The following is a 22,801-nucleotide window of genomic DNA, read 5'->3' on the forward strand; positions in this document are numbered from 1 at the left end:
GATGAGAAATAATAAAGGCAAAACGTTGTCTTTCTGTCACTGTAGACCCAGAAGACAAGAGGTGGTCTTGCAGCCTCTTCGCGGTGGTCCAGAGCGGAAAGCGCTTCCCCGAACCAAGAGACTGGCTTGTCCGGGTGCCCGGCCGTCTGTCTGTCGTCTGTTTTCTGCTAGACCTCGGCTCCCAGAGCTCCAGGCGGGCTGCAAACGAAGACGCCGCCCCGGCCCCTTGCTGGCTGTGGGAAACCAGAAGGGCCAAACCGAAGCCAGACTTTCTTCAGCAAGACCCAAGCATGTTTGCAAAGGAGGGCGCATTTCCGTGGAGGGGTCCCAAGCATGCGACTGACCTTCTATTTTAAGGGCTGGAGGGGTCGGGAAAGCAGGGTGTGTCCTAAGGTGGCCAACCGAGTCCGAGGTGAGCGAGTATATCTACAGGACTCAGTCCGCCTGGGGCCGGGCTGCGGGGCTGGGCGCGCGAGGCGGGTTAGGGACCCGCGGGGACGGCGATTCCCGAGGGCCTGGCGCCACCCAGCGGAAGCGAGAGGAACTCACGCTCTTTCCACGCGGGCGCCCAGGAGGAGGGGAGGCCAGCCAGGGACCGAGACACCAGGGACTTTCTGGGACGGCTGGAGGGTGACACTCATTGACGGCTCCAGGAAACCATGCCTGGCCTTCCCGGCTCACCCCTCTCACCAGCAAGGACACCGCTACCCGCCAGGCCGAGACTCCGTTTGCCCTGAACCCCGAGATGAAAAGCGCTTTCCCCTAAAATGCGAACCACCCACAGAGACACGCTCTGGTGGACGCGCCTCGGAGCCGGGTGTGCGCTGGCCTTGCGCTGCCGGCACAGGGCAGAGTCCACGTGGAGGGAGGGACGACCAGGCCGCGTAAATCATCTGGAGGGATTTTTGGCCTGAGTCCCTGTTTCCGAAAGGTTGCGGGATGGCTTGGACGTTGATTATATAGCGTTCCCGTTTCAAGTGCGCGCCCCTCCCCATCGCAGCCCGTCTGGTGTGCGAGGATTGTTTGAAAGGAAGGAAGCATTCTTGAAGTGGCGGGTGATGGATCGTCTAAACCCTTCTGGGGCGTTTGGGGCGGGGGTTTGGAGGCAGCTCATCCATAAAGACCCCCCTGGAGAGAGGGGGGCTGTTCTCCAGCCCCCCACCACGCAGCCTGGAGCCCTAGGCCTGGACCAGAACCTCCTGGCCAAGGGGGAGGCGGGGAGGGGGTCCCGGGCAGGTGGAGACGCCTTGCCTGGACCGGCCACCACCGAAGCCCTTCAGGTTGCACGGCGGGGGCGCTGCAGGGTGATTTACTGGGGGCGGGGGGGGTGACGGCAAAAAGGCTGGTGGGCTCCCAACACCAGGGTGTCAGGGCACAGGGTGAAAAGCGGACCCTGGGATGCTCTACTTCGACTCCTTGGGGCTCCAATGCCAGCTCCTCAGGCGCCCTGCTACATGTGCCTTCCCTTGGTATAGATTTCTTTTCGAACCCCAACCCAAAACCTGTCCGTCCACCTTTCCCAAATTGGAGGAGGGAAATGGGGCGGGCGCGTAAAGATGACTCGGGTCAAACCATTCGAGGCTGGATGGGCTGGGAACCCCTGGGACCAAGCCTCAGCCAGGCCGCAGCCTCTTCCCTCCTGTGGAGCTGCAGCCCTCAGAGATGTCCGTCTCAGCGCCCTCTGCGCCCGCCGGGCAGAGAAGACTGCCCTGGGGTTGCTACGGGGAACCTGCGGCCGCTCCCTCCTTGGGAAGACGCGAACCTCGACAGCAAGGTGGGCCTGGGGAGGCGGCCTTGGGGCCTGTCTAGGCGCGGCCTCGGGTGCTTTCCCGTCCTCTCAGTCCCAGCACCAGTGAGCACTCCCTCCCCCTCGTGCGGGCTTCCCGGGCGACAGAGGGTCAGGCCGCCTCCGGAAAGGACCGACCACCAGGCACCGGGGGGCAGGGTGGGGGGGGAATGGGGGATGGGTCGGAGGGAAGGCTTCCGAAAGGCAGCTCCTCCAAGGCGGCGTCTGGGCGCCCCGAGGTCCCGAGTCGGGCTCTGGGCGCCGAGCACGTTTTATTTATCCCTGCAGAGGATGCTGGAGGACAAAAGAAATATTTGGACGTCAGAGCTGATTTATATTTTTGGAAGAGCTACGTTTCCTTTTCTGAAGAGAAGCGAGTGCGCCCCATATCCTGAGCGCAGCGGGGAGACAGGAGGGGAGTTTTGATGCTCCAGGAAGTTCATCCATCGCGGCTCGGGCCCCGCGGGGTTCGCTGCCCCGGGGGATATTTATTTATTGGGGGGGGTAGGGCAGGAGGAGAAGAGGCCAGCCAGACGCGAGAAGAAAGCCGGCCGCGGCCGGGTTGGGACCTCCAGGGCGCCTCCAGGCCCGCGGACCCGCAGCGGGCCGGTCTGGCCTCTCCGTCGTGGCGGAGTGCGTCCGAGGCGCGGCCTTGCGACCTCCGAGCGCGAGCGTTTGGTCGGTGCCTCCGCAGCCCTGGGCACGCACCCTCCTTCCTTCTGCGCCCGCCAGCCGGCCCTGCCCAGCATGCCATCCACCTTCCTCCCGAGCCTGGGGAAGCAGAAGCGGGGCACGGGGCCTCCTAAGGGGGGGGCTGCAGAGCAGGGGCCCAGCAGGCTGGGCGCAGGGGAAGAGACTTGGGGCTCACTAAGACACAGCCTGGCCCCACGGTTTCTGTGTCATCAGTGGGGGCTCCCTTCCAGCAACCCAAGCCGCCTCATGGTGGTCCTGCGGAGGGGCAGCCCACCCACACTTGTTCCGCTTTTTTTCTCCCAAGACTGGGAACGGGTGGGACAGGCTTCCTTAATTTTCCTTCGCCGCTGGAAGCTGCCTGTTAGGAGTGGCCGTCCCGGCCATGGAAACCCTCCTCGCAAGCCCCGGGCCTTCCCCACATAAACGCAGCAGGCTGTCCGCGAGGCCCAAGGCCGGTCCACTGCAGAGCCGAACCGGGCAGAGGGCCGGCTCCCGGGACCACCCCAAAAACGCGTCTCCCAGGGTAGGAAGCTGGGCCTTGAAGCCCGGGCAGCGCAGAGGTGGGAAGAGGTGTGGCCTCCGCAGGGGCTCTGGCAGGCTGGACCCCTTTCCGCCTCCCCAGGCACCGTGGGTCCCCGCCAAGAGGGTGATCAAGTCTGCCCACCGCCAGGCGCAGGGGATCTGGGGCCCATCCGCGGATCTCTCAGGAAGGTGGCTATAAAAAGAGCCCTGCCCGGAACACAGGCGTTGGAGAGCGGAAGAATCTATCTAAATAAACATTTGGAATTGGGTGGCTGCTTTCAAACCCGGAGGTCTGGGGGCTCTGGACCGAGGAAGGCGAGCAGACGTCCACAAGGGTGTAAAATTCCCGCTGTTACCGCTCTGGCCCAGGTGCCCTCTCCAAGCCCGTCCTGGCGCCTCCTCCTGGCCTCGCGGCCGTGGCCGCATTTTCTATTATAAATAAGCGTTTCTAGCTTGGCCTCTGGGGCGCTTCCCCACACAGGCTCACCCCCTAGGCCTCAGCATGCAGCGCCCACCGCTGTCTGGAAAGGCCTCTCGACACACACGTTAACTTTGTACCAAAGCACAGGCTGGAAGGGTGGTCGCTTTGCATCGGAGTTCTGCTGGGCTGGGGAAGGAAGGGCGGCCGCGGGGCCAGAGGTGCCCGTGAGGGGAGGTTTCAGAGGGCCGCCAACAGGGTGGGTCTCTCCGGTGGGCAGCTGGTTTAGTCTAAGCCACTTCATGTAAAACCCACGCGGCAGGGGAAGCACGCTAAGAACATAAAACGTAAACCACAATAATGAAGAGATTTCCTAGAATAAAACGCCGATTACAGGACAAAATCAGAGAAACCCAGGCTTCCCGAAGTTTACATTTCCCTGCGCTGGAGCAGGGGCGGGACCTTGGGGTTTGCAGCAGAAAGGAATCCGCGGCCCAGATGGAGACAGTCTACCCAAGGGGTCAGCTCAGGGTATTTCTGAGAAATACAGGGGCACCCCTGGTATTTCTGGTTAACTGAGGAGCGCCTGGCCAAATCTGCAATCATTTTAAGGAACCATACCTTTCCTTCCCATAAGAAAGAAGTCAAGACTTTTGTTGTTTATAAGACAGTGAAAGTCAATCAGGAAGAGCTCCGAGACAGGGCAGCCTCCTGAGCAAAGCTATTTCAGAGACAAGCACAACTTTCCTTTTCAACCGTCTCCCACGCAGAAATTCAGGTATTCCTGCCAGGGACAGAGAGTTGGACATAACTGGTTATTGCATGCATTTTCACCCAGGGGATCTGTATAAATCAGTAATTAAAACAAACTTCTGAGACTTTGTTTGGCTGCCCCATAGTGGAAGCAACACTGGATGGAGACCCCAGACCTGAGCTACGGGCCAGCTCTGTCACTTGCCCACATGTGACTTTTGGCAAATCGTCTGACCTTTCTGAGCCTCAGTTTCCTTATCCCTAAAGGGGAAGGTACTGAGACCACGTGGCGGTCACATGATATGAATGTAAAGGCTTATGCCTGTGAAATCTACATGGAACACATTTCTAGACTTGGGGGGTCTCTGCCAGGGGAACAGTTTTCACAGGCAGAAGGGGAGTCTCCAAGAAAGAGGTCTGAAGAAGGGCCACTTCCTGCTCAGATAACTAAGAAGGGCACCAACCTCCGGACAGTCCTGGAGTACAGGGCAGCACTAAGACCCCTGTGGAGAGGGGCTCCAGCTCTGCAGACCTGCTCTCCAAAGCCTACTGCCTTTCCAGGACCTGCCTGGCCTTCTGGAAGACTGCCCAAACTATAAGTGGGCATTTCTTGCAAATTCAGAGGGTTTGTTTAGGTAAAATGGATACCACTGTCACTTGGATGGGAAGGGAGATTTTTAAAATCCTTGATCATTGAACCAGACAAACTGGTAGAAACTAAAAATGTATAGAGTTTTTGGTTCTTAATGAGTATCTGTGGACCCCCTAAAATCCAGGCAAACTGAGAATATTTTTTTCTGGAGGAAGTCTCCATAGTTTCCATCATATTCTCAAAAAGACCCCAAAACTGGGAACTATTGGTGTGTAAGGTTATTACTAGCCCTGCCTGGATTTTAGGGTCAGTGCTTTTTATTCTTCAATCTCTGGGTCCTAAAACCTTTTAGGGCCTGAGAGCCAGGCCCTAGAATTCCCAGGTGCAGAAAATCAGAGAGGGTCCAGTGCCAGCGATATGTCCACTTGCTGGATTTTTCCCAGATCCAGTGCCCACCACCCCCATCTCCAAATGAGATGATTGCCTTCCTGGTCCCTCTGCTTCTCAGCTGGGCCAGTTCTCTTCCCACTGCTTGCACACACACACACACACACACACACACACACACACACACACACAGAGAGGGAGAGAGAGAGAAGGCCGTGTCAGGGGAGCTGCTTTCAGATATTCTGTTCTCCTCACTCCAGTTTCTATTGTATTTCATTGTTTTTCAGGCATTTAAAGCATTGATTTAGTGAACACACTCTATTTATTGAATACTTCCACTTCACTTATAATTAAGTTATTCCCTGTAAAATGACAAAAGGGGCAAGAGAAAAAAATACCATGAAATTAATGGGGCCCTATCAAAAAGAAAAAAAAAAAGCTCACCAGTCACTCAGAAAGGAATTCTTAGAAGTGGAAACAACTGCAAACCCCCTTCCCCAACTCAACCAAAACATCCCATCCGGAAAAGAGCGGCTTGTTTCTTTTTTCTATTGGAAATGAGCAGTAAACTGAGTTCATTTGGGCCGTGTTTTCTTAGCTGACTCGCAGCTACAATCAAGCCATTTTGGGACACATTCCCATGTAGGTACCAGGGGTGCTCTGGAGGAAGCTGTCGACGCCTGTTCAGCTAATTTAGGTTTTCTTTGTCTAATTACAGTGGAGCTTAGGGAAAAGGAGCCGGGCTCAGGGCAGTAAACTGACACTCGGTCTCTGTGTGTGGTATCCAGGCAGGGTTTGATGGAAAAAGCCTGCTTCCACTCAACTTCAGGTCACTGTCTGGGGCCAGCCCAACCCAGCCCCCCGCCTCCCCCTCGCACCCCTCGCACCCCTCCCTCTCCTCCCTCTCCTCCCTCTTCTGCCCCACCGGCACACTCGGCCAGAAGCAACCCCAGCGCTCCTGGGCACGGAGAGCGGCTGCAGCCCCAGGGCCTGCCCCGGGCCTGTTCCACCCGGGGGCTCTGGCTGCCCCCCTTCTCCAGACCTGGCGCCCTCTCCCTTTCTCCCCGCCCCCGCCCCGACTCCCCAGCCTGCCCAGCGCGCGTGCTTGCACCCCGGTCCTTTCTGAGCAGCCGCAGAGGGGCGCCTGGCCCCGCCGCCCCTGCTGTCCGCGGTCCGCAGCACCTCCCCTGGGGGCCTCCCCCCATCAGCCCCGTGCGGCCCCGGAGGCTCCCAGGCCTCCTGTTCTCCTCCCACTTCCAGCCCCGTCCCCGGTCAGACGACGTTTCCTTGCACGTGTAATCCAATAACTAACTGTCCGGTCTCACTGGGAGTGATTCCTCCGAGGGCACATCCTCTCTCCCAGCCTCTTACTTAGACGGAGAGGACCCAGCCACACTGGGTGGGGTGTCGTCCCACGGAAGCCAGCCTCGAGATGGCAGGCACGCTTGGGTGGGCGGCGTGGGGCCTGGGGGTGTAAATCCCGTGACAGCTGCACACCCCTTCAGGACTGGGTACAAATACAGCTATCTCACTCCTGTCACTCGGCGCGGCCTTCTTTCTGCATTTCGCACAAAACATCAAATGGCAAACGGAAAGGAAGTGGAAACAAATGCAAACAGGAGTCCTATTCGACCACGTTTCCAGGGTCTCTAAAAAGGAGAGTCTTTAAGGAGCCTGGCCTCTGCCCTCTGCTAACAGCGGTGGGAGCCCGCAGGCCCGTCACAGGAGGGTTGGCACGTTACCTTTGGGCGTCGCGGGCACCCCGGCGTGTGGCGGAGGCGGCAATGTCTAAATGAGCTGACAGACGGTGTCAGTGCGGGCGCAGGGGCAGCGGCTAAGGAGGTCTGGCGGCGGCACCCGCGGCAGCACCACTCGGCCGGCCCAGGACCGGCCGCGAGGAGGAGGAGGAGGGGGAGGGGGGAGGGGGGAGGAGGGGGGAGGGGGGGGGGGGGGGGGGGGGGGGGGGGGGGGGGAGAGGGGGGGGGTCCGCTCCGCCAGGGGCGGCTGGCTTTGGGATGGGGGGCAGGGGCGCTGTCCGGGACTAAGAGAAAGACGATTTCCTAAAGTCTCGGGGGTCGAGTGTTGCGGGGCGGGGTGGGGCGTCTTCCCGGCACAATGTGAGTCGGCCTGCGATCCCGCGGATTGAAAGGGGGTGGTGGGGGAGACGGGGAGCATCCGAGAGAGGAATTAAAAGGCCGAGGGGGACCCCGGAGAGCGAGGAGAGAGATAAGCGAGGGAGCGGGCGGCCGGCCGGGGGGGAGGAGTGAGCGCCGGCCCAGCGCGCCCTCCCCGGGGCGGCGGCGGAGGAGGGGGCAGGGCGGGGGGGGGGGGCGGAGGGCGGCGGGGGGGGGCGCGGGAGGGAGGAATGCCGAGAGACAGAGCGAGCCGCGCTCCTGAGGGGAGACGTCGGGCTCGTCCCCGGGGTCCCGGCCGCGGTCCCCGCTCGCTCGCGCAGCCGCCCGGCGCCCGGCCGCTCCGGCTCCGCGGCCCGGAGGCCGCCGCGCAGGCCGGGCCCGAGGCCCGGGGAGGGATGCGCGGGGCGTCGCCTCCGGCCCGCGGCCGCCGCCAGAAGCCCCGGCGGAGCTGAGGGAGGCGACGGCGGAGCGCTGGCTCGGAGCGGCCGCGGCTGCAGCCCGGGCGGCGGGCTAGGGCGCCCGCCGGGCCTCTGGGTCGACCGCGCTCCCGCGCCTTCGCGCCCGGCCCCGGGCGCGCCCCCGCCGCCGGGCCCCGCTCCCGGGCCCCCGATGACCTCCGAGGGCGGGCCGCCGCCGGCCCCGCTCCGCCGCGCCCGCAGCCCGGGCCCCGGCGCGCTCCAGGCCGCCCTGATGAGCCCGCCGCCCGCCGCCGCCGCCGCCGCCGCCGCCCTGGAGGCCGCCTCGTCTTCGTCGTCGTCCGCCTCCTCCTCCGGCGCGGCCGGCGCGGCCCCGAACGCCTGCAAGAGCGCGGGCGGCGGCGGGGGCGCGGGCGGCGGCGGCGCGGGCGCCAAGAAGGCGAGCTCGGGGCTGCGGCGGCCCGAGAAGCCGCCCTACTCGTACATCGCGCTCATCGTCATGGCCATCCAGAGCTCGCCCGCCAAGCGCCTGACGCTCAGCGAGATCTACCAGTTCCTGCAGGCGCGCTTCCCCTTCTTCCGCGGCGCCTACCAGGGCTGGAAGAACTCCGTGCGCCACAACCTCTCGCTCAATGAGTGCTTCATCAAGCTGCCCAAGGGCCTCGGGCGGCCGGGCAAGGGCCACTACTGGACCATCGACCCGGCCAGCGAGTTCATGTTCGAGGAGGGCTCGTTCCGCCGCCGGCCGCGCGGCTTCAGGCGGAAGTGCCAGGCGCTCAAGCCCATGTACCACCGCGTGGTGAGCGGCCTGGGCTTCGGGGCCTCGCTGCTGCCGCAGGGCTTCGACTTCCAGGCGCCCCCATCGGCGCCGCTCGGCTGCCACGGGCAGGGCGGCTACGGCGGCCTCGACATGATGCCCGCGGGCTACGACGCGGGCGCCGGCGCCCCGGGCCACGCGCACCCGCACCACCACCACCACCACCACGTCCCGCACATGTCGCCCAACCCGGGCTCCACCTACATGGCCAGCTGCCCGGTGCCCGCCGGGCCCGGGGGCGTCGGCGCGGCCGGGGGCGGCGGCGGCGGCGGCGGCGGCGGGGACTACGGCCCGGACAGCAGCAGCAGCCCCGTGCCCTCGTCCCCGGCCGTGGCGAGCGCCATCGAGTGCCACTCGCCCTACACCAGCCCCGCGGCGCACTGGAGCTCGCCCGGCGCCTCGCCTTACCTCAAGCAGCCGCCCGCCCTGACGCCGGGCGGCACCCCCGCGGCCCCGGCCGGCCTGCACACCAGCATGTCCACCTACTCGCTGGAGCAGAGCTACCTGCACCAGAACGCCCGCGAGGACCTCCCAGGTAACACGGGGCCTGGCCCCCGGGGCGTTGCCTCTAGGCCTCCCCGCTCTGGGTGGCCGAGGCCCAGGGGAAGCTGGCACTCTATGGGGGGTGGGGTCGGGGTCACCGGGCCTTCCCGGACAGGCTTTGCCCCTACGGGGCCTCCAGAATTTTCACCCCTAGGAGGATGGAGTCAAGTGCCTGCGTCCTCGGGCTCTCCGAGTGTCCCCACGGACTGCAGGGCTCAAATCTCAGGCCTGACTTAGCTTAGGGAGAAGCCTTGTGGCCTTAGGGGACCTTGGCCAAGGCACTGTGGCTGCTTTCTTTTGTCTTTTTTTCAAATTGGTTTTGCTATTCTTTCACCCAAAAGTAAATGTCCAGAAGGGAGATGCTCGGTACCTGCCGTGTGCGTGGGGAGGGGCTCCGCTGGGCGAGGGTTGAGAGGAGGGGAAAGGAGGGAGGGGCGCCAGGAAAGCAGAGGGGTTCCAGGACCCTGCACAAAAGGGAAATGTTGCCAGGGAGGAGAGGCGCCAAGCGGTGGAGGAGTCGCCTGCTTCCCCCCACGGTGGACCCAAGTTGATGACACATGGGTCCGGCCTAGGCCAGCAGGACGTGGGGCCCGCAGCGAGGCTCCCCTGAGAAACGCCTGCCCGTTGGGCGCCCCTTGTCGTGTTGACGGTGTAAATTGTGTTGGTTGCAGATTATGAAAATTTATTGACTCGCCCAAGGCGGTGAAAGGTGGGAGGGGACAGATGGGGGTGGAGGAGGGAATTTGAATATTTAGCCAGGTTTATGGGGACAGTGGAGATAAACCCTTACATTAACCCCTCGGAGGCAGGCTGGTCTGCCCGGCAAGCGGGGGCTCTAGCTGACACTCACCCGCCCCGATTAGAAAAGGGTTCGCAGGACGACGACACCTACATTACATGTCCGTGCATCGGTGTGGGGCATGAGCGTCAGGGAGAAAGGAAGCCCAGAAATGGGCTAAAGATGTTGGTTCCCTGGACGGTGAAATTTCCCAAATAGGCCTTTTAAATGCGGGTCTCAGAGGTTAACTAAACAAAGACAGTCTGGGCAGGACCACACCGGAGAGGATTTTAGCCTGACTTAACCCACTGAGAGCGGAGTCTTGTTCAGTTTTATGGGAATTTCAACAAGTAACCAACACAGACGACCCTCCCCTCTTATTTTTTTTTTAATCCCCCTGGGATGGGCTGTCAATCACCTCTGAGCCCTGGCGGCGCGCTCTGCGCTCTCCCGCCCACCCGCGCCCCTCCCGGCTCCCCGCTCCCCGCTCCCGCCGCCCTGCTCAGCCGCAACCCGGACTCCGAGGCGGGTCCTTGAAACTTCCGCGGCTGCCGTGAAACACTTCCCTCAACGTTCAAAATCGCGCAGAAATTGCCTTCTGACCATTTTGTGAGGCCGCCCTCGCCCCACGCCACACACCGCGCGCACGCACGGGTCCCAGAAGCGCGGGCACCCGGGAGCACGACTCAGTCTAGAGGAGAAGGGACACTGCCTTGCCAGCCCCCCGGGAGCTCGCGCGCCCTCCGGGCCGAGTCTGGGAGCCCCGAGGAGGCCATGGTCCGGCCGGGACGCTCTGCTTCTCCCCACCCCCCAGCCGTGCTCTGGCTCCCGCCCCCTCGAACGCTCTTCCCCGCGGGGCTAGCTGGCGTCTCCCAGGCCGGGCCTCGGCCGACCGAGAGCCCAGGGCCCCTCGAGGAGCGGGGAGGCCGAGGAGGTGCCCCGAGCGCGCGCTCCCAGCACGACCCCCGGGCGGCCCAGGCCCGCTTGCTCGGGGAGGCCCCGCGGCCTCTCTGCCTCCCGAGAACCTTTCAAGAAGGAGCCGGGCTCTTAGGTCCTTCGGTCCCATCAAAGCGCCGGGCCCGCCGGCTAGAGATGCGGGAACCGGCACCGCGAGGTGCTTTAACGCGGGGGCAAGCGCACCTGCGCGGCAGCGACGGCTCACGTCGGGGCGCGCGTTTGGCCACAGTCGGTGTTGCCGGGCGCTGATGGCGGGGCCGCCCGGTGGCTCAGCGAGCGCTGGATGCGGCCGGGCGGGGCGCCGCGGGCCGCCGGGTAAGGTCTTCGCGCGCGCAGAACGACCCGGCCCTGCACCCGCGTGGGCGGGCGGTCCCCGCCGCGCACGCGAGACTAGAAAGGCCTCGGGGAAAAGGGCCCAGCCCAGCCCGGCCCCGAGAGAGGCCCGGGCCGGGAGAAGCGCGGGGCCCAGCGAGCCGGAAGCCCGGCCAACTGCGCCCCCGGGCCGGAGGCGCCGAGAAAGCAAAAGCAAAAGTCGGCGCCCGGAGGCCTGGCTCAGGCCCGGGGAGAGGCTGCGGGCCGGCCCGGCTCTCCCAAAGGCTCCCCGCGCGGCAGAGGGGCCGCAGCCGAGCTCTCACCCAAGGGCAGGCGCTGCTCCCCGGGGGTCCCGCTTCCCTCGAGGCACGACCCACAGAGATGCGCGCGTTTGTTCTCGGCCCTTCTCTGGCCGTGGGATTGTTTTCTGTCACCGCCCTGGCGCGCAGGGCCTGCTCCTCGGAGCCGGCTAGTTGGTTGGGAAATAAGGCAGGGGGGGCTCGAAACCAGAAACGGGGGAGACCGTGGTGTTTCGGGGGCAGGGGCTGGGCCTCGGCAGCACCGGCTGGAGCCCTGCGGGCAGGTACCGGGCCCAGGGGCTGTTAGAGCCCCGCCCAGCCTCTGGGAGTAACGGACACCCGGGCACGGAGAGCCTGGCTTGGCGGGGACCGTGCTCCGCGGCCCCGTGTAAACCAAAGGAGACCCCAAGCCGGGATTCCTGAGTCGTCCTGTGGCCTACAGTTTGAAACTTTGAGAAGCTTCTGGCACTGGGTTTCCTCTCGCAGTTTTACCGCAATAGACAAAAAGGCCAGCCCCCTGGGAGTCAAAAGTTGAATTAAGTTTTCAAAAATTATGTGCCCCGTCCTCAGCGGAAGAAACGTTTCTGAAAAGGTTTCTTTTCTCCCTCCTCGCAGTGGGGCTCCCCCGATACCAGCACCACTCCGCGCCGGTGTGCGACAGGAAAGACTTCGTCCTCAACTTTAACAGCATATCCTCCTTCCACCCCTCGGCCAGCGGCCCCTACTACCACCACCACCACCACCAGAGCGTCTGCCAGGACATTAAGCCCTGTGTCATGTGAGCGGAGGGAGGGGCCGGGCCAGGCCCTCTCGCCCCCGGGGCGAGGCTGAGGCGGACTCCTGCAGCAGCGTGGCTGCCAGTAGCACACCAGTCACTCAGCCAGAGTCCCCAGGCCAGGCAAGCATCCTGCGCTGAGGTTTGTCTGCCGTTGGCAGAAGGACAGCCCCAAGCTAACGCCCCGAATTCGTGCAGGCTCCCAGAGAAGGGAGAACTCCGCTCCTTAGCCGAGGTGGTGAGAACTCACCACGCGGAAAACACAGGCATGGAACTCTGGGGGTTCCCTTGCCTTCAGTAATCAGGGTCTGAAACACGCAGAGGGGCTGTGTGTGTGTGTTTCTTTGTCTATGGAAAATGCGTGTGCTTTTCTGAAAGGCAGTGCCCAGCACAAGATTGCAAGAAAGCCTCATCTTGTTGCCTGGCTCAGGGGGAGAGCTGGGCTTTGCCAAGCACTACCTTTGGATGCAGGTGCCAAAGAACATGATCAAGGAAGTATTTAGCAACAATGTGTCTAGTTTAAGAAAGTGGTCTTCAGTATTGTGACAATACAACGTTTTTTACAAGGTTGTTTTCTACCACCATAGTTTAAAGATATTTTTATGACCTTCGTGTATACTCACACTTTGCTTGTATTTTAAAAGGAGGATATATTTGCACTTACGTATACTTTTACAGTTTGCCAAACTATTTTGGTGTAAAATTTTTTCAATAAAATGTATATAACAAATAGTTGCTGGGGGATCTCTTTCCTCCCCGGGCATCCGATCGCCAGGTCTCCTCACCAGCGGGCAGTGCAACTCTACACTGGGCGGGCTTTTTTTTTCTAAGTCATGTAATTGACGTGGTGTGGGGTCTGTGCCTTGAGCAGCACAGGCCGGGTTCTGATTGTGGGTCTTCTCAGGAGAGAAAGAGAAGAAGAAACGTTTTCTATTATTTCTTTCCTTCACCCTAGCTCTTTCTGGCTAAACAAAAAACAGAAGGTGAAAGGAGCTTAAAAGAAAACCAGGCAGGATAAAGGCTTGAGGAAACCAAGTTTCGTGCCCCCTTTGTTGTCTTTCTTGTGCGCACGGCGAGTTCTGCCCTTTGCTCTTTCCTCTCGCCACCGCCACCAGCGCAGGGTGGAATGATGGGGCAGAACATCACCCAGGGCTGCCCTCGGCCCGGCCGGGCTCCGAGCAAGCGGTAGGTGCCCAGTGCAAGGGCCCCGGCTCCTTGGGTGGCTGTCAGATCCCCTCGTCCAGAGGGGGAAGCCCGTGGAGGGCGTGGGCAGTCCCCGAGCATCAGGGACAGAAGCAGGACGAGATGTCTTTCCCCCCTCCGGTTCAGGGACAGCGCCGGCCCCCACTTGTCTCCCTGTTAGTCACCCTGCTCCCTCCTCTCCCTCGCAAGGGAGTGATGCTTTCCCTCGGGATTCCCTCCGAGCCCTTTCCTTTCTCGCTTGGTTTCCTGAGGCTTCCCAATCACAGATGCTACAGGCAGAGCTGCTGAAGCTCTGGACAAGAAAGAAAGGAAACAGGCCGATGGGTATCAGCCCCGCCTGCTCTGACCAGCCCCGCAGACTCACGGGCAGCGCTGGCAACTATGGACCCGAGAGCGAGCAGAGAGGTTCTCCAGGTCTTGCTTTTGCTTTTGAGAACTCGCCTTCGATTCTCATTCCCTGCAAGCACTGTCTCTCAGGCAGTCACCAGGAACGGATACCACTGGGTGGGCGTCTCCCACACAGGGATTTTGTATTCTGAGTGAGTTTCAGTCCAAAGACAGTCTCAGTAAAACATCTTGTTTTGAAAAGTCCTAACCATCTGCCTAATCTTTAGGCTTCCTTTCTATATTTTCCAAAATTAAGCAGGGATTTAAACATTTGTTGTGTCCCATTATCACATTTGCAGTTAAATAGGGATTTTTTTTTCTTTTATTCGGGGCTACTTGGGGGCTGCTATAAATTATGAAGTCAGTCTCAGAGTTTGCTCTGACCACAGTGCTGTGTTTACATTCCTTCCGAGGCAGCCGGCATGGTCGTAATTTATATCCTAAACACTTGCACGTAACTTGTTTATACAGAGAATGACAGGACCTGGGAGGGAAGGCTGTGGCCGCCGGGCCTCGGCGAGCCCAGCGCGCCCCCTAGTGGTGCGAGGAGGCCCCGCGCATGGAGATGCAGGGTCCTTTATCCTATGCAGGAACTTTCCCAAAATGACCTGTTTTGTGGTGCTTTTCCCTACTCCTCCGACGTGGGGACGCCGGTCCTCTTTACAGATCCGCAAAGGCGGACCTCGGAGATACTGTGGGCTTGGTTTGAGACCACCACAATAAATACTGCAATAAAGTGGGTCACACAAATTTTTGGTTTCCCCAGGCATATAAAAGTTATGGATACACTATGCTGGAGTCTATTAAGTGTGCAATAGCATTATGTCTAAAAAACAATGTGCAGACCTTAATTTTAAAATACTTTACTGCTAAAAAAATGCTAAACTTCATCTGAGACTTCAGCGAGTCACAGTAGTAATATCAAAGATCACTCATCACAGATCACCATAATAAATATAATAATAATAAAGTTTGAAATATTGCAAGAATTACCAAAATGTGACACAGAGACACAGAGTGAGCAAATGCAATTGGAAACAATGACACCTTTTGCATGGCTCTATTGCAGGGTCGCCACAAATCTTCACTTTGTAAAAAACGCTCACTCTCTGGGAAGCCCACTAAAGTGAAGCCCAATAAGAAGAGGTGTGCCTGCACTAGGTCCTGGCTGCAAGGGTCCAAGCCATGGTCCCTGATTCTGGTTCCTTTCACACGTGCTCCCCAACGTCACATACAAGACCTTTGCATCTGGAGTGGCAGACACAGGTGCGGTGGCCCCAGTGTATCAGAATCACTTGGAGGGCTAGTGGAGCACAGGCTGCTGGGTCCACCCCTCCCCCCCCCCCCCCGTTTCTCATCAGTCCATCTGGGGCGGGGCCCCAGAGCCTGCATTCCCAGTAAGCTCCCAGTTGACTCTGACAGTGTTGGTCTAGGAACGACGCTTTGAAAACCACGGGTCCAGGAGGGCAGTTTGAATTATGGATATTTTACAGGTTCAGATGGGTGGGTATTAAGGCTTGTGCGTTCATTAGTTAAGCAAAGATCAGAAAAGGTTTTTCAAAAATAGTTTGTCCACAGAAAAACTATGATGGATTACTCTGTGATGGATTACTGGCCCCTGGGAAACATAAGGCCTAATTTTGAGCCCTGCACCAAGAAGTAGAAACTCCCCATTTTTATTCAAAGCAATGATATGTCTTGTTTTATTCTAGTAAACTTCGCAAAGAAAAGTCAGGTGGAATCACTAAAGTCTATCCACCTCGGTACTGTGAGTCTGGGTATGTACACAGCAGTGATGTCACAGTTCTCCAGATGGAGGGAGGTGGTGATTGGAGCAGGCAGGAAAAGGAATTCCTTTATTGGTGATAAAATCTTTAGAGGGTGGAACAGAGAGAAAGCAAAGGGGAGCTGCGACCTCAGTGACCCCCAGATACAGATGGGTCAGGCAGGACCCGGGGGGGTGGGGAGAGGGAGAGACGGAAAGAGAGAGAGGAGAGATCTGCAGAGGAGTGTCTGAAAATATCTCAGGAGTTCCCGTCCCGACGTGAGCAGAGAAGCCTTTGAAGCTGGGCTGCCATCCTGTGAGGCCACCGCCATCTCCCCAGGCCTCCAGGGCCAAGGCATTGGTTGTAAAGCCCACGTACTTCTGTTTTCCTTGGCTTCTGCCTGGATTCTGGGGAAGTAAGTGAATTCTCTAGTTGTGCGTGCTCAAATTTTCTGAACTGCTGCAGCAGCATCCAGAGCATTTGGGGAGAATCATCTCGACTTACATTTTAGAAAGTGGAAGTCTGATTTCTGGGGGAAATCTTCAGGTATTAGATGGAATTAGCGCCTCCTTCCCAAAAGAAAAACCCCTTTGTAGATTCCTATATACCTAATTACTGTGCATCATGGTGATTAATTCAAAACAGGCACCGGCTTATTTAGCATGGAAATATATTTTAATATATTTGATCAGAACGGAAATACATTTTACCAAACCTGTCTCCGTGAAACTCTATCTGAGCAAGGACAGACACCCCGGATGCAGACACTGGGCCAGGGAAGACCACAGCTCACGGACGTCAAGCTCAGCTGGGAAAAAATGAAAGTGCTGGAAGTTCTTTTGGAGTTCAGAGCGCCCTGGGTCCGCAGCAATTGTCTCTCGGGTCCCCGGGGGACGCGAGGGGCCCAGGGCTGGACAGCCAGTCCTCGCGGCCTGAGTGTGCGGGAGAGAAGAAGGGGCCCAGGGGTAGCAGGGAGGCTGGTGCCCTCCAGGCATTCCCTGCGGAAGGGCCCCCTGCTACCCCCCCAGCCCAGGAGCTGCTGTCTCACAGATGAAGAGACATGGAGGGCGGCCTTGGCCACGGCCAGGCAGGGACTCTGTCCCCCGACGGCACTGCGCCACCCAGAATGGGTGGAGCTCCCCAGAATCACAAGCTGCTCCCGTTTTGGTGAGTCTAGGGGCCTCTGTTTTCCATCTCATCTTCGATCCCCAAAGCAGCCCTCGGCTACATCACTGGGACTCTGTCCAGGACCACTTTGTCCACAAGGCGGTGTCCCCTCACTGGGGTCTCCCCTCCCCTGCGTGACCCCTGTCACGTGTTTCCCTCACTCCATCCACCCCAGCAACGAACAGGCAGACGCAGCAGTAAGTCGTGTGGGGTGAATGGCTGAACCGCAGGACGACCCCTGCTAATGGCTCTTCTTCCAGAAGGAAAAGAACCTCCATCAGGAAAGAATCACTTTACTGGGTTGAAATTCCAGGTGACCAGGCTGGTCTTTGGTCCAGAAGGAGCAAGTCAGTGGCTGTTACTCGGTGATTTGTACACACAGCGGTGGGTCACAGCCCCAGAGCCTGGCAGGGGGGACCTGGGGAGCTTTAAAAACCGCCCAAGTCACCCCCGGCCAGCAAAGTTGGCTCCCCCGGGGGCCCGTCCTCGGCGGTGCCCAGAAGGCCCCCAGCTGCCTCGGCTGCTCAGGCGGGATTGACAACAGCTAATGAACGCTATCTTGTTTATGTTTCACAGAAATCCTTTAAGGAAGGCCTTATCGTCACGGGCTTGCAGAAGAGAAAAGGCTGCCCAGCTGTGTTTAGCTGGGGTCCACACCAGTGCCCTGTCTGTAAAGCAAGGGTCCCCCACCCTGGCACACCGCCTGCCACCTGGGCAGCTTCGGCAGATCTGTGCCCAGCCCCCCGCGTGGTCACGCAGAATCTCCGAGGGGTGGATGGGGCGGCTCTGGCCCCCGCTCTCCGCGGCCGCCAGGTGTAACTTCACAGTAATCAGTTACGCCAGTTCTTCCTGAGTCGGGGTGGGAGAGGCACAGACGGGAGGAGGGGAGGACGGGCGGGGGGTGACAGGGGGAAGGACCAGCCAGGAGGGACTGAGGCCCTCGCCCTCCCCTGGGCTGCCTGGGCTGGCGGAACCAGGCTGTGCCGACCCACGGCATCAGTAAGGACGCAGGGTCCCCAGCCCCTGTGCAGCAGCAATACTCCAGCAATAGGGGCCAAGTAGGGGATCCCCCCACTGACTGGGCGAGCCAAACAAAGGCTGCCTGGTGCCCAGGCCAGGAGCATCAGAGCCAATGCTTAAAGAGCACACATGGGCAGATGGGCACACACACATATACATGTAGACGTACAGACGCACATGGCCACACATAGACAGATGCACCCATAGACACACATGGAGACATAGAGACACCTACACAGTCTTCTGTTCAGTTGGGGTCCCAACCCCAAGTACTGAGATGCTATTTGATTACGCCTGCCATCTTTCCAAATCTCCAAATTGACCACAACAGTTTAATAATCACCTTCTGATGTTTCCTTTTCTAAAGGCAGGAATTTCCCCCTCCTCTAGTTCTAGAAGCATAAAAACAGCCTCTTTTCAATTGTTGCTTTTGTTTTCAAAGGCTAAGCCGAGCCCCCTGCCAAAGGCAAGTCCACGGGCTGGAACCACGGCGCAGGGCAAAGTTGTTTAAGACACGAATGGCACTTGGAGGGGCCCTGGCCGCTCCTCGAAGGGGCGAGGTCCAGGTGGTCTCTGCACCGTCCTCCTGTGAGCCCTGGGTGTCCCCTGTGGTGACGAGAACAGGTCTGGGGGGCGGGGGAAGACCTCTTTCTTTTGGATGACCCTCCTTCACAGCAGGCCCCAAGCCCCGAGAGGAAACAGGCAGGTGCCGGGCAGGGGGACCTCCGTCTAGGTATGAATCGACCAGTGAACATCTGACACCAGCTAAAGATGCTGCCCCAGCCTTGGGGGTTCCCTGGTAGAGGCAGCTGGCCTGCAGACAAACTAGAGCCCACAGACAGTCCCCTCCCAACAGTGGGGCGAAACCCTGTTCCTTTGCCTGCCCTGGAACTCGCTCCTGGAGAAAGTTCACACACTAAGGAAAATACCCCCAGAGGTCTTCAGACGGCCTGTCCCACTGGCGTCCGTGAGTGCCCCCCGCCCCGAGCAGCAGCCTGACTCCCTGCACAGGGACAGACAGACAGACAGACAGAGCTCACTGGGCCCTAGCCCTGCCGCTGTGGCATCGCTTACACTGTCTGGGCCTCCGTTGCCTAACCTGGGCAACAGGGTACTGGTACCCGTCTCCAGTGTTGGTGGGATGATTACAGGGGCTACAGAGCAGCTAGGTCCTGGCACACGGTGCAAAGAAGCAGGGCCTGGTACAGCTGCAGAAGGCCCAGCCTTCTCCCTGGGGATGGTCCTGAGCAGGGACAGAAGGATGGCTGTGTCCAGTGCCTGCGCAGGCCGGGTTATAAGGCTATTGTCTTAGTTTGCTGGGGCTGCCGTAACAAAGTGCCGCGAATCAGGTGGTTTAAACAACAGGAATTTATTTTCTCACAGTCCTGGGCCAGAAATCCAAAACCAAGATGTTTCGAGGGGCTGGTTCCTCTGAAGCCTCCCCTTGGCTTGTAGACGCCGCCTTCTCCCTGTGTCTTCGTGTCGTCTTCCTTCTGTGCGTGTCTGTCTCTGTGTCCAGATGTCCTCATGTTATAAGGACCCCAGTCATATTGGATCAGGGCCCACCTACGTGACCTTACTGTGACTTGATTACCTCTGTAGAGACTCCATCTCCCAATAAAGCCACCAGGGGATTAGGACTCCAACGTGACTTTGGGGACACAGTTCATCCCGTAACAGCTGTAAACCAAGCTCAGAGCTGAACAGACACACACTTGATTCCTTACGGTCCCCCCACCTCCACTGTCCAGGCAGCTCCAGGCTGAGCCAGCTCTCCGAAGGCTGCTGAGGGGAGCCGGGCCATCCAAGCGTGGCCTTCCCCTCCATCTACGCCCTGCGTGGCCAGAAGCTAGGTTTTGTTTCCTTTGGGGAGCAGAGTCCCCCCCCTCCGCCCGCCAGCCAGCCTGCATTCTTTGGGCAGAGCCTCCAAGATACGACCCCACCATTCCCTGGAGGTGTGCTAGCCCTGAAGCTGCGTCAGACGCGGCCCCGCATCCAGGATCACACCTCCCAACAGAGAAAGGCTGGGGAAAAGGTTCTTTCCTTTCTGATCTGGGGAAGAGCTAGTGTCATTAGCACAGTGTCATGAAGATGGCGCGTTAGGAAAAGCAGCTGGCGGGCCCCAGACGCATGATCTGTGGTCCTCAAGATAGTCTTTGAGGTTCAAGTTACTAAACCTGTTTCCTAGATGACAAACTTGCTCACCATTATACCAGTAACTGGGAGGGCTGAACTCCCAACCTGGATCCACCCGGCTCCACACATCTGACTTGGGGGGTCGGCAAAGAATGGGGGAGGGGGGAAGCCACAGGGGAGGGGGCTCACTGGAGGGCAGTCAGGCCCAGCGTGCCAGGGCATCTGGCAATCCACGAGGTGCCCATGGTACGTCAGGGCGTGTGTCCAGGAACCTCCAGGGCACAGCCTAGACCGTGCAGACACCGTGTTCTCATCACACAAGAAGGAATGGACCCCGAGAGGGCCTCCAGGGCCCCCCGCACCCGACCCAAGCTCCCGTGAGAACCAGCACACGTCAGCCCCCGACGTCCCACTGTCGGCGAGACGGCTCTCTGGGATCTGAGCTGAGATGGTTCTGCCCCACCCTCAAGCCAGCTTCTCACCCAGCGCCAGGGTATCGGCAGGACTCCCAGGCCTGGTGGGAGGGGAGGTGGGAGCCGGCCCATCTGAAAGCTGCTCCCGGGGAGAGGAGAACCGGCCGCCACATCCAGAGGTCTGGCCCAGACTCGCAAGGACTCAGACTCTGCTCCGCACGTTTCCTCTGAGAGCTGCAATGTCCCCACAGGCTCAGGGACAAGACCTGCCCTTGGAGGGACCCCTGGGAGGGGGCCCAGCCGATGCCCCCCGGGGAATGAGCCTTCCTCCTGCCCGTCCTCCGCCGAAGCCCAGCGGCAGCTCCACCAGCCTCCCTGCCGCCCTTCCAGGACCAGAGCGGAGGCTGAGTCATTGAAGGCTTTAATTTGGAAAACAAGATCACAAAAGCAAGAAAGAAACCGCAATTTTATTAACAATCACATGCAGAACGAGGTCAAAGTTACAACTTTCATTTTTCTTCCCCAAATTCAGTGCTGGCATCAGATGAGGCTTTTCAGAGTTTCCAAGGGAAGGAGAGGTAATGGCAGGGAAACGCGGAAGGTTTGTTCGGGGACTTTGTTCCCTTTACCATCAAAGCACAGATGAAAAAGTCAAATCTGATTTAACTGTTGTGGGCAGGACAGGCTTTTTAGAACAGATGAGGGTACAGGGATGCCCTCTCAGGCACTGAGAGCCTGAAAGCAAGCGGGTCCTGGTGGGAAAGAGCTCAAGGTGGAAACGAAGCCCTCCAGGCCGCCGGGCTGGCTACCTGGGCCCTGGAGGGAGGGTGGGAGACCGGGACCCTCGTGGAGCCGTGCCTTGAAGACCACCCGGTTCTGGCAGTTTTTAACAGCAGCCCCTGAGTCTCCGGCAGAAGCCCAGCACGGGGCGGCAGCCGGCTTTGTTGTCCTGCCTTCCTGCCGCCCTCTTCCACAGGCCGCCTCTGTCACTGCGTTGTTTGATATTTTCAGATCCGGCCTGAGGCAGATGATGGGGCCACAGGAGAATCCTTCAGGGTGTCTTGTTTGGTTTGGAAATATTTAAATGTCTGCTGCATTTCCTCTGAGATGGGAAGAGCCAGGGCCTGGGGGAGAGCCCTGCCCTCTGGCCGTAGCCTGCCCAGCGCCCTCCGCCTGCACCCACCCTCGGCACCCAGGGACACTGCAGCCCTCCCAGACGCCGCCCACGACCTCTCTGCAGGCAGCTGACCCGGCTCGTCACTCTTCTTAAGCCAACGTCGCGATCGTTCATGATTACAGAAACCTTCTCGGCTCCTGGAGAAATCACCCGCACGGCATTAAGCTCCGTGGTGAGACACATGTTTTCCATAGATTTTAAATGCTAGTGGCCAATGCAGATGAACAGAGCCTTTGAGAACGAAAAGCGTGTAATTAAGACATAATCTCTCCTGCTTTGTAACATATGAAGCAGTAAATGGCTACGGAGACTGATTCAGTTCTCCGGCTTCCCCTTGGCACGTGAGTGCCCTGCACGCCACGGGAAGCCACAGGTTCTAAGGCCTCGGTGACCGTCACCACGTCCCAGCCCACGGCCAGGCCGATTGCAGCCCAGGGCACGCCCCTCCCGGCTCTGAGATTGACACGAAGGCCCCCGTCCGAGCCCCGTCTGGCTAGACAGACAGAGGGAGGTGGGAGCACAGGATCTGAGGCTGATTAACAGAGATGGAGTGAAATAGTGACCGAGGCAAAGGCTGGTGGTAAAGGAGGCCTGACTGCAGACACTCTCGGGTCACCACCCCCCGCCTGCCTCAGGAGCGGCCCTGACTTTGGGGGAAGGCACAGCATGGTTTCCGCATGTTCTGCCTTTGTCGCGTTAAGGGCTCTTCACTCTGCGCCTCTCCAGGTGGGGGGCATCCCATCATTTCCCGTCTCTCCAGGCGGAGGGGCCACCCGGGCCGTGGCTGATCGCCAAGCCCCTGGCTTCGCCCCCCGGGCCCATGCAGAGTCTCTGCACCGAGGTTCGTGCCAGAGGCTGCAACCTTAATCTCACTGCTGAAGTCTTAGCAGAAGCCCTCTCTACGAAGCGACATTCAGGAGAGATTTCCAAGATGTGCAGCTCATCTGGCCCACGTTCCACCCCCCCGACGCCAGCCCACCCGGGAGCTGAGGGCCTGGGAAAGACGCGTCCACACGTGTGGAGTCGCCGCGCTGAGTGGTGCCCGGGCCGCGGGACGCTGCAGGGACGACGCGCTCGGCGGACGGGGGCGGTTGGTAAGGACAGGACGCGTCCCCCTCCACCGGGCAGCCCGCCAGCACTGCTTTGCTTCTAACCCGTGGACTCGGGATCACACGAGCGGTGGGCGCATCTAGCTCCGGCCACAGGAAGATTCCCGAGCTGCCCCCCTCCGGCGGCCAGCCCCACTTGGTCTGCAGCTCGCAGGCCCTAGCGCCCTCCCTCCCCCAACTTCCTCTCTCCTGTTAAATTCATCTCTGCAAGCGGCCCCAACCTTTCTTTCTTTGTTTTTT

The 22,801-nt window shown here is 59.7% G+C and overlaps 1 protein-coding gene across 1 annotated transcript; it reads left to right on the forward strand.

Moving 5' to 3' along the window:
- Positions 1-7,895: 7,895 nt before the first annotated feature.
- On the forward strand, positions 7,896-12,862 carry FOXF2 (forkhead box F2). Its single transcript, XM_036869190.1, has 2 exons — positions 7,896-9,054; positions 12,024-12,862. Exons 1-2 carry the CDS (start codon positions 7,896-7,898, stop codon positions 12,188-12,190), a joined length of 1,326 nt encoding a protein of 441 aa, XP_036725085.1. The 3' UTR covers positions 12,191-12,862.
- The last annotated feature ends 9,939 nt before the right edge of the window (positions 12,863-22,801 follow it).

The sequence above is a fragment of the Balaenoptera musculus genome, chromosome 11 (genome assembly GCF_009873245.2).
Source record: "Balaenoptera musculus isolate JJ_BM4_2016_0621 chromosome 11, mBalMus1.pri.v3, whole genome shotgun sequence".
In the NCBI taxonomy this organism is placed as follows: Eukaryota; Metazoa; Chordata; class Mammalia; order Artiodactyla; family Balaenopteridae; genus Balaenoptera; species Balaenoptera musculus.

What these genes read in the sequence shown, in the direction of transcription:
- FOXF2 (XM_036869190.1), top strand. Translation starts at nt 7,896, where the DNA reads ATGACCTCCGAGGGCGGGCCGCCGCCGGCCCCGCTCCGCCGCGCCCGC. An exon ending in CGCCCGCGAGGACCTCCCAG is followed by an intron (nt 9,055 to 12,023) that starts GTAACACGGGGC and finishes CCCTCCTCGCAG; the next exon opens with TGGGGCTCCCCCGATACCAG.